Source organism: Nicotiana sylvestris, chromosome 12 (genome assembly GCF_000393655.2).
Source record: "Nicotiana sylvestris chromosome 12, ASM39365v2, whole genome shotgun sequence".
Taxonomy (NCBI): domain Eukaryota; kingdom Viridiplantae; phylum Streptophyta; class Magnoliopsida; order Solanales; family Solanaceae; genus Nicotiana; species Nicotiana sylvestris.
Genome location: NC_091068.1, coordinates 41808073 through 41818108, shown reverse-complemented (window position 1 = coordinate 41818108; position 10036 = coordinate 41808073). Strand labels below are relative to the sequence as shown.

At 43.8% G+C, this 10036-nt stretch overlaps 2 protein-coding genes across 2 annotated transcripts; both read right to left on the bottom strand.

Moving 5' to 3' along the window:
• Positions 1-5808: 5808 nt before the first annotated feature.
• Positions 5809-7722, bottom strand: LOC138882950 (uncharacterized). Its single transcript, XM_070163598.1, has one exon. The coding sequence runs from the start codon at positions 7720-7722 to the stop codon at positions 5809-5811; it is 1914 nt and encodes a 637-aa protein (XP_070019699.1).
• Positions 7723-7854: 132 nt separating this feature from the next.
• On the bottom strand, positions 7855-9291 carry LOC104230308 (uncharacterized). The gene is made up of 2 exons (XM_009783072.2): positions 8707-9291; positions 7855-8451 (listed from the first exon to the last, which is right to left on the bottom strand). Exons 1-2 carry the CDS (start codon positions 9289-9291, stop codon positions 7855-7857), a joined length of 1182 nt encoding a protein of 393 aa, XP_009781374.2.
• Positions 9292-10036: the final 745 nt, after the last annotated feature.

The following is a 10036-nucleotide window of genomic DNA, read 5'->3' as shown; positions in this document are numbered from 1 at the left end:
ACTGGTCCATCAACGAGCTTCCCCATTGCCCAATACTATCAAGGGGAAACTTCCTATAATCCCCAAGCTTCACCACCCAAACAAAACCCTCCTCCACCAGTTGTTCCTGTTTTCGTGGCACCTCCACATTGCAAAAATCATCCGATGAACCAGTGTTTCAGGTTCATGACAATCAATACTATCCCCCTTAACTCACCTTCAAAGCACCCGAGCCATACACTTACACCCCTTACCTTCAACTCCCAACAGAAACTGAGAGGCCAGTTAAGAATCCGGAGCAGGACGAAGTGCTTCGTAAAGTGAAAAGCCTGGAGCAATCCTTCAGGAATATACATGGATTGGGCAGCCAAGTCAGTGTGTCTTACAAAGACCTGTGTCCCTTCCCCGATGTTCAATTGCTGGCAGGTTTTAAGATGCCAAAATTTGATCTATATGAGGGACATGGTGATCCCATGGCGCATCTACGAGGTTTCTGTAGTAAGATGAGAGGGGGAGGTGGAAAGTATGAGCTATTGATAGCCTATTTCGGTCAAAGTTTGAGCGGGCCCGCATTGGAGTGGTACACGAGGTAGGATCCTAGCAGGTGGTACACCTGGGACGATCTAGCACAAGCATTTGCAGGTCATTTCCAGTATAACTTTGAGATCGTCCCTGAACGTCTCACACTGTTAAAACTGGAGAAAAAGCCTGGAGAAAGCTTCAAGGAATTTGGATTCTGTTGGAGAGAACAAGCAGCAAGAGTCGATCCACCAATGAGGGAAGGTGAAATGGTGGACTACTTCTTACAAACTTTGGAGCCAACTTACTTTGGTCACCTGGTGACGTCAGTTGGTAAATCTTTCAATGAAGTAGTAAAAATGGGCGGCATGGTTGAAGAGGGACTCAGGTCCAACAAGATAATGAGTTATTCGGCGATCAAGGCCACAACTCAGGCTATCCAAAGCGGCACGGGAGGTGCGCTCGGGAAAAAGAAGAGAGAGGAGGTCGTAACAGTCGAAGCAGGTACTTGGTCCAGATCAAGAGGTCCATCCCCTCGCTACCAACCCATACCCCATACCCCATTACCCAAACTATCCACACAATCCATACAACCCTCCACAACCCTATTATCCATCCCAAGAGCCACATTTCTCCGTCCATCACGCCCAAACTTACACCCAGCCTCCGGCTCGCCCGCAATGGCATGCGCCGGCTCCCCAACACACATATCCACCTCCACAAAACACATATCCACCACCGAGGGCCTACAGGAATCCTTCAGGGCCAAGCTTCCGCGGAAATCAGGCTTTCAGGAACGAAAGGATGCAGAAGCCGAGAACATTCACTCCGTTGGGAGAAACCTATACTACTCTGTTCGACAAGTTGAGACAGATAGGCCTATTAAGTCCTGTTGAACCCAAATTGCCAAATCCCCTTCCCAGAAATCTGGACCACTCATTAAGCTGTGAATATTGTTCGGGGGCTCCCGGGCATAATACTGAGAAGTGCTGGAAGTTGAAGACTGTCGTACAAGATCTTATTGACACAAATAGGATCGAGGTTCAGGCACCAGAGGCACACAACATCAACGAAAACCCGTTACCGGTACACCATGAGGCCCACATGATTGAACTAGTGCACGAAGGAGGAAAACCTAAAACACCCTCACAAACGGTAATGATGATTCATGCCAGTCCAATCGAAAAGTCGATCAGTGGAAAGGCAGTGGTACAGTTGGGAAAGGTAGATGACAAGCCATTTGTGGTAGTGGGGAAAGGTTCGTCTGTTGCTGCGAAGAAGCCAGAGTCAGTCAAGGCAGTGTTACAGGGAGTATCAAGCACACCAATGTTAGTGGTGAAGGGGGTCCACGTAGAACCAGTTGTTATCAGGCCAGTCATGCATTTGTCGATAACAAGTGAGAAAGCTGTGAGGTGGAGCTACAGTCAAGTGACAGTGATACATAAGGGGAAGGAGGTTGTGGAAGAAGTATGCGAGGCTCAAGGGTTAACTCGTTCGGGAAGGTGTTTTGTTCCTGTAGAATTGAGAAGGGCCAATCCTGTAACAATCAAGAAGCCAGTGGCGGATGAAGAAGCAGAGGAGTTCTTGAAAAAGATGAAGGCACAGGACTACTCAATTATAGAGCAGTTGAGAAAGACCCCAGCCCAGATTTCGTTGCTATCCTTGTTGATCCATTCAAGCGATTATTGTCAGGCCTTAATGAAGATTCTGAACGAAGCCCATGTCCCGGACAAGCTCTCAGTGAACCATTTGGAGAAAATAGTGCACAAGATCTTCGAGGTAAACCGAGTGACATTCTCTGACGATGAGTTACCGGTAGAGGGTACAGAACACAACAAAGCACTCTACCTGACTGTGAAATGCGAAGACTCGGTGGTCACTCGAGTACTAATTAATAATGGGTCAAGTGCCAATATTTGTCCTTTGGACACTCTTAACAAACTAAAGATTGCTGATGATAGGATCCACAAGAACAGCGTCTGCGTCCGAGGTTTTGATGGTGCCGGTACTGACACAGTGGGTGATATTGTATTGGAATTAACCATTGGTCCAGTCGAGTTCACCATGGAATTTCAAGTGATAGATGTGGAGGTGTCGTACAATCTTCTGTTGGGACAACCTTGGATCCACGCAGCCAAAGCAGTGCCTTCTACACTGCATCAGATGGTCAAATTTGAATGGGAAAGGCAATAGATTGTGGTACACGGGGATGACGGCACACATGCCGTCAGTGATGCTATTGTGCCCTTCAGAGAAACCGACGATGACAAGGGCCCATGGGTTTATCAGGTTTTTGACGCAGTCTCAGTAGATAAAATTTCTGAGGGTGGGGGCCTTCCACTTCCCAGAATCACAACTACAACCTTTATGATAGCCTCAAAGATGTTGAACAACGGGTTTGTACCAGGAAAAGGTCTGGGGATTGATCTGCAGGGAATGGTCCAACCAGTTTCTTTGCCCAAGATCCTGGAAACTTTTGGGTTGGGATTCAAGCCTACCGCAGCGGATGTAAAGCGGGTCCGCAAGTTGAAGAAAAGAGTTTGGGTCCTTCCTAAGCCAATCCCACGCATGTCCAGATCATTTGTCAAAGCAGGGTGCAGAAAGTTGCCAGTCCCAGAAGTTCTTGGACCCTTGATAGGGCCAGATGGAGATTTGAACGAGGGCTTTGAAAGGATGTTCGTTGATGTCAACATGATAGAAGCTGGAGAGGGATCCTGTAAGGCAGACATACAGTTTGTGGGGCCTAGGGCCAATGTCAACAATTGGACGGCTACTCCTCTTCCTACTCGGAGGGAGTCCTGGTAGTTGGCTCTGATTTTCCTTCTTGTTTTCTAGATTATTCCAGGGTTGTAATCCAGATTCCTTTTTATTTTTATTATTGCTCAAAAAAGTGTGAAACCTTGTTATCCCATAATTCAATAAAATGAAAAGTTTCTTCTTCATTCCTTATTTTTATTTTTAATTTTTGTTTCTTTCTTTTCTTTTTCTGAACAGTTCTTTTCATACTGGTCTTAATGACATGGCTAGCACAACGGATCTTCAACCTAGTCTAAATGATCAATCTGATTCCGAACTAATCATACAAGAGGTCGATTATGATAATGAATCGGAATACGATGAGGATGAAGACTTCGAAGAGATAAACAGAGAGTTAAGCCAGTTTGAAGAAAAACCTAGGCCCAACTTAAATGACACAGAAGCCATCAATTTAGGGGATGCAGTCGATATTAGAGAAACTAAAATAAGCATCCACATTGCACCAAATATCAGGGAAGAATTGATCAAAACACTTATTGAGTCCAAAGATGTTTTTGCATGGTCATATGATGACATGCCGGGGTTAAGCACGGATTTAGTAGTTCATAAATTTCCTACCGACTCGGCATTCCCTCCCGTCAAATAGAAGTTGAGGAAGTTCAAAACGGATATGAGTGTGAAGATTAAAGAAGAAGTAACCAAGAAGCTGCAAGCAAAGGTTATTCGTGTCACTCGATATCCTGATTGGTTGGCTAATGTGGTGCCGGTGCCGAAGAAAGATGGGAAGATCAGGGTGTGTGTCGATTACCGCAATCTGAACAAGACAAGCCCAAAGGACAACTTTCCTTTACCCAATATCCATATCTTGATCGACAATTGTGCCGGACGTGAGATCGGATCTTTTGTAGATTGCTATGTCGGGTATCATCAGATTCTGATGGATGAAGAACTTCTTGCTCAAATAATAGATTGCCTGTTCCTTTTTTCCTGTTGCATCATGTTGCCCCAGAACGCATCCAAAGGAATTATCTATCACTGATAGATATAAAAACAAAGGCCTACCAGGTTCAGGTGGGACCAGTACAGGGGGTTTTGACAGATAATCTTTGATCCTGTCAAAAGCTTTTTGTCAATCGTCCGTCCACTTGATAGAAACATCCTTTTTCAGCAACTTAAAGATGGGCTCGCATGTGGTTGTGAGCTGAGCAATGAACCTACTGATGTAGTTCAACCTCCCGAGCAAACTCATGACTTCCTTTTTGTTCTTCGGGGATGGCAGATCTCGAATGGACTTTATCTTAGATGGATCCAATTCGATGCCTCTCCAACTGACTATAAAACTGAGGAGTTTCCCAGATGGAACCCCAAATGCACACTTGGCTGGATTAAGCTTAAGGTCATAACTTCGAAGCCGTTCAAAGAACTTTTCCAAGTCAGACACATGATCAGTCTGTGTCTTTGATTTTATGATGACATCATCGACATATACTTCAATCTCTTTGTGCATCATGTCGTGAAAAATGGTGGTCATGGCCCTCATGTAAGTTGCCCCTGCATTCTTTAAACCGAATGTCATGACCCTGTAACAATAAGTACCCCATGGAGTGGTGAAAGCGGTCTTTTCTGCATCATCCTCATCCATTAAAATTTGGTGGTACCCAGCATAGCAGTCCACGAATGATTGTATCTCATGCTTTGCACAATTATCTACAAGAATGTGGATATTTGGTAAAGGAAAATTATCCTTTGGACTTGCTTTGTTCAGGTCCCTGTAGTCAACACAAACTCTGGTCTTTCCATCCTTCTTCGGCACAGGTACAACATTCGCCACCCAGGTGGTGTATCGGACAGCTCTGACCACATTGGCGCTCAGTTGCTTCATTATTTCCTCTTTGATTTTGTCACTCATATCTGTTTTAAATTTTCGTTGCTTTTGTTGGACAGGTGGAAAATCAGGATACGTAGGAAGCTTATGAACCACTAGATCAACACTTAAACCTATCATATCATTGTAAGGCCAAGCAAACACATCTCTGTATTCAAATAAAAGTTGAATCAAGGTGTCTCTGGTTTTTTGTTCAGTGTGAATGCTTATCTTCATTTATCTGACTTCTTCATGACTTCCGATATTAATCGTCTCAATTTCATTGAGGTTAGGCTTAGGCTTGTTTTCAAATTGTTCCAACTCTCTTTTTATTTCCTCAACAACCTCATCTTCATCATATTCAACCTCTTGATGCATTATTTCGATATTAGATAGCTTTTTAAGATCTGGGCGTGAATTACGCATGCATGTCATGTTATTAAAGCCGACATTAACAAAACTGAAATGGAAATGAAATGACAAGAATTAGGAAAAATCAAAGATACGAAACTTAATAGGAAACTGAATTGTATTTCATTGAATTCGAAAGGATAGAAGGGTTAACATCAAAACATAACAATCATACTGAGACGTTTGGATTACAACCCTAAAAGTAACCCAAAATACAAAAAAGAAGCTGCAAAAGCAAACTACCAAGACTCCTTCCTTGTGGGGAGAGGAGTTGCTTCCTAGTTGGTGAGCATGGTGTCTGGGTCAATTAGTTGCATATCGGCACGACTAGTGCCTTCACCAGCCTGGATCATATTTACTTCAGAAAACATCTGGCCGAGGCCATGGCAAATTTCATTAATGTTTGCATGCGCCGAGGAATTTTGACCCTCTTGGAGTAGTGGCTTGACAAAAGTGTAGAAAATGTATGGGATAGGTTGTTGCATGACCCATCTATGCTTTTTGCGGTGTTTGGCTTTGTTTTTGTCTGCTTGTGTTGGCCTGAAGCCTAAGCCAAAAGTACTCTGGTTACTGAATGGAGAAATAGGCTTCGAAATTCCTTGCAATGATTCCCCCAAGCCTTTTCCTGGCTCATAACCTTGTCTCAACATAACTGCAGCCACCATTACAGATGCGGCAGAAAGACGAGGATTTAGAATGGGCTTTCCTTCCTTAACATGGTCCATATCAACCACTTCAAAAGCATGATAGAAAATGGACTCACACCCTTCCTTGGCCTCAATACAGGGGATTAACGGGTCTTTATAAATGGAAGACTCATCTTCCCTGTGAACAATAATTTCTTGCCTGTCATGTTCAAATTTAAGCATCTGATGCAAGGTGGATGGCACAACTCGAGCCGTATGGATCCATGGCCTTCCAAGAAGAAAATTATAAGAAGTTTCCATGTCCACTACTTGGAAGACAATCTCAAAGTCAACCAGCCTAATTGTCATAGTGAGGTTGATCTCCCCAGTGTTATCTCTTGCTGAGACATCAAAGGCCCGGATGCGAACATTGCTGGGTCGGATTCTATCTGTATTGATCTTCATGCTTTGCAAGGTAGAGAGAGGGCATATATCTACACTTGAGCTTCCATCAACCATGACTTGCTTTACATAATTCCCCTCACATTTGACCATCAAGTTCAAAGCCCTATTGTGCCTGACTCCCTCCTCGGTAAGTTCATCATTAGTAAAGGAGATTCTGTTCACCTCAAAAAATCTATTGGCCATCTTCTCTAACTGATTCACTGTGGTGTCCTCTGAGATATGTGCCTCGTTCAGGACCTTGATTAGTACACGGGCATACTCTTTGGAATGTATGAGTAGAGATAGTAGAGAGATTTGGGAAGGAGTCTTTCTTAGCTGGTCAATGATTGAGTAATCCTGAACTTTCATATTTTTCAAAAGCTCTTCCGCCTCTGCTTCAGTGACTGGTTTCTTATTGGCAATTGGCCTTCTCTGATTTGGTTGGCCTTCCTCAGCTCTTCTAGAGAGTAACACCTCCCCGATCAAGTCAAACCTCCAGTTTCCCCCACTTCCCTTGCCTTTGTAGGTCATCACGGTTTTGTTGTCGTTCCAAGGAGTGGGTTTTGTGTTGGTCATAGGGGGTTGCACAGCAGGTTTGATTATGATCGGCTCTGTTATACCTTTCGTACCTCCCTGCTTCTGCGTTATGACGGGGAGGCCTCCAAGTACATATAACCTTCGGCTTGGAACACTGGAGTGATCTTCCAACCTCGAGATTTTCAGAACAAATAAAGTTACCTTATTTGAGCTTTGGGCGCCTTTCACAATCAATGACATATCTCGGCTGGGACTTACTTCCAGACTTGTTCCTTCTTGAATTGCACCCACTGTCATTTCTGCTCGACCGATCGGCTTGGATTCTTGATCTTGGCCAATCATTCCCACAAAATGAACATCATTGTGTGCTGACAACGGGTTGTTTATCACATTAGGAGGGTCCTTGCCATTCGTTACTACAATCAATTTTTCAGAAATAAGCCTCTCTACTGCTCTTTTTAGAGTCCAACAGTCATCAGTGCTATGCCCCGGGGCACCTGAATGATATTCACATCTAGCATTCGCTTGAAATCCATATGAATCAGGATGTATATGGTGGGGAGCGATGGGTCCAATCACACCCATTTGCTTCAGTTTCTGGAATAGACTAGAGTATGATTCGGCCAATGGAGTGAATTTTTCTGTTGGCCTCTGCTCTCGACCATATTCCTGCCTGGGACGAGCATTGTAGGTTGTCCGAAAATTTTGTTGCTGAGGTCAGGGGCCCCTTGGAGCTGGTGCCCGTACCTGCTGATTGGGAGGCCGAGCATATGATTGAGCATTGAACACTGTATATTGTGGTGGGCCCATAGAGTATTGAGGAATTGGCTGGGGGGGGGGGTAATAATGTTGAGGGTAGCTGGATTGCCCCTGCTGAACTTGCACATAAGGGTGAAATGCCCCTCCTTGAACTTCCCTAGATCCCGAAGTCATCATGGACCCTTCATCTCTTTTCATTCTATTTGACAAACCCCCTGACCCATTTTGGATAGCTTGGGTGGTGGCTTTGAGAGCAGCTTGACTTACAATTCTGCTAGTCTTGAGGCCATTTTTGACCATCTCTCTTATTTTGATTGCTTTTGCAAAAGGTCTACCCATCGCGAACATCATATTCTGAAAGTAATCAGGCTCTTGAGCCTCCAGAAAAACAGTGATCAACTCATGGTTATCCATGGGTGGCTTAACTCTAGCTGCTTTCTCCCTGCACTTGATGGCATACTCCCTAAAACTTTTGGTCGGCTTTTTCTTCATATTAGACAAGGAATTATGATCCGGCGCAATATCAATATTGTACTGAAATTGTTTGACGAAGGCCTAGGCCATGTCATCCCAAACATGCCAGTGAGAGATATCTTGGTCAATGAACTGTTCGGAAGCTACCCCCACAAGGCTTTCTCCAAAATAAGCCATCAACAACTCTTCTTTTCCTCTTGCACCCCTCAGCTGGTTGCAGTATCTTTTCAAGTGGGCGATAGGGTCGCCGTGTCCATCATATTTCTCAAATTTTGGGGTCTTGAACCCTCTTGGCAAATGGATGTGATGGAACATGCATAGATCACTGAATAAAACACTTTTGTGACCACCTAGTCCCTGTATATTCTTTATATTCTGTTCAAGACTTTTCATTTTCCTGGCCATCTCATCTGGCTCAACCGTCGTGGAAAGCTTTTCATTTTCCACTGGTGACTCATACTGAGGAGTCTGATTGTATGGAGCCGAGACCCCGAAAGCCATATTTGGAGGGTAGTATTGGCCATCATAAGCATGAGATGATGGCTCATTGTTTGGCCTCGTCATAGGAGGTGGTGGCGGGGTTGTATATACCGGTGCGCCAAACACAACGAGAGGGGTGTTCGTGACTGGTGCGACTGGAGGTCGCATGTTAGAGGTACCGGGGGCAGCGTGGAGGCTGTAGTTTGGCACATACCCTGGTGTTAGAATGTGATCGCTCGTTGCATGGAGCGGTGTTTTAGTAGCCTGGGGTATGGTGGAAGTTCCCTCTGAAGGACCCTGGGATGGAGGTCGACCGGAAACCCAAGCTTGATATACATCTGATAGTTGCTGTCTCAATTTTCTTATCTCCTCCGACTCTTGCTCAACTGACTGACCTTGCGGATTGTCACTGACCAACTCGGTTTCATCACTGTTATCCATTACCACTGCTCCCTTAGATCTTGTGAAGTAATGATATGTTGCCAGTTTCACCACAAACCAACCACCTTAAGTTTACTAATAAGAGGTAACAAATGTGTTAGGGTTAAGCATTTTACAGATAGGAATCACACGTAGATATGCTATGCTCCTAAAATATTACCATCTCTAACATGCTTTTGGAAGGCTTCATGTTTCATTCCGGCTTATCAGCTTGTTGCTTATTGACACTGTTATTTCCTTCTCTCTTTTTTCCATTTTTTTTCTTCGCCTTATTTTGATCCCTTACTTTAGAGTCAAAAAATTATTTGATCGAACCTTTTGTGGGTTGCCTACTTATCATGTCGCCGCATGAATAAGATCATTACGTAGTTCAGGTACATGACCATTTTGTTTTACAAAACAAACATCTTTTGGTTCATTTTAAACAAAAATCTTTTTCATTGATTTTCAATATAATTTTTTTTACAAGACTCAAAAAGCAAGAGTTACATAAAGATAAACAAGACCAAACCTGGCTTAAACAGATTTTTTAGGATAAAAGGTAAAACAACAAGACTCAAAACACCAAAAGACTCTTACAGACTCAGAAACAACAAAAGCATAATGAAAAAGGACTAATAATTAAAAGAAGACTTTGATATCTACAGTAGAATCCACCAGCATCACTATAATCAAGGCTCTTGTTCCTGCGGCTGACCGCTAACAATGCGGTATATCCTCTCCAAGTCTGCAGATATATGACGAG

Bases quoted from the DNA above. Each gene is read 5' to 3' on its own strand.
- LOC138882950 (XM_070163598.1), bottom strand. From the start codon at position 7,722: ATGGGTGTGATTGGACCCATCGCTCCCCACCATATACATCCTGATTCA.
- LOC104230308 (XM_009783072.2), bottom strand. From the start codon at position 9,291: ATGGATAACAGTGATGAAACCGAGTTGGTCAGTGACAATCCGCAAGGT. The intron at 8,452-8,706 runs GTTTTATTCAGT...GACATGGCCTAG, and splicing joins GACTAGGTGGTCACAAAAGT to GCCTTCGTCAAACAATTTCA.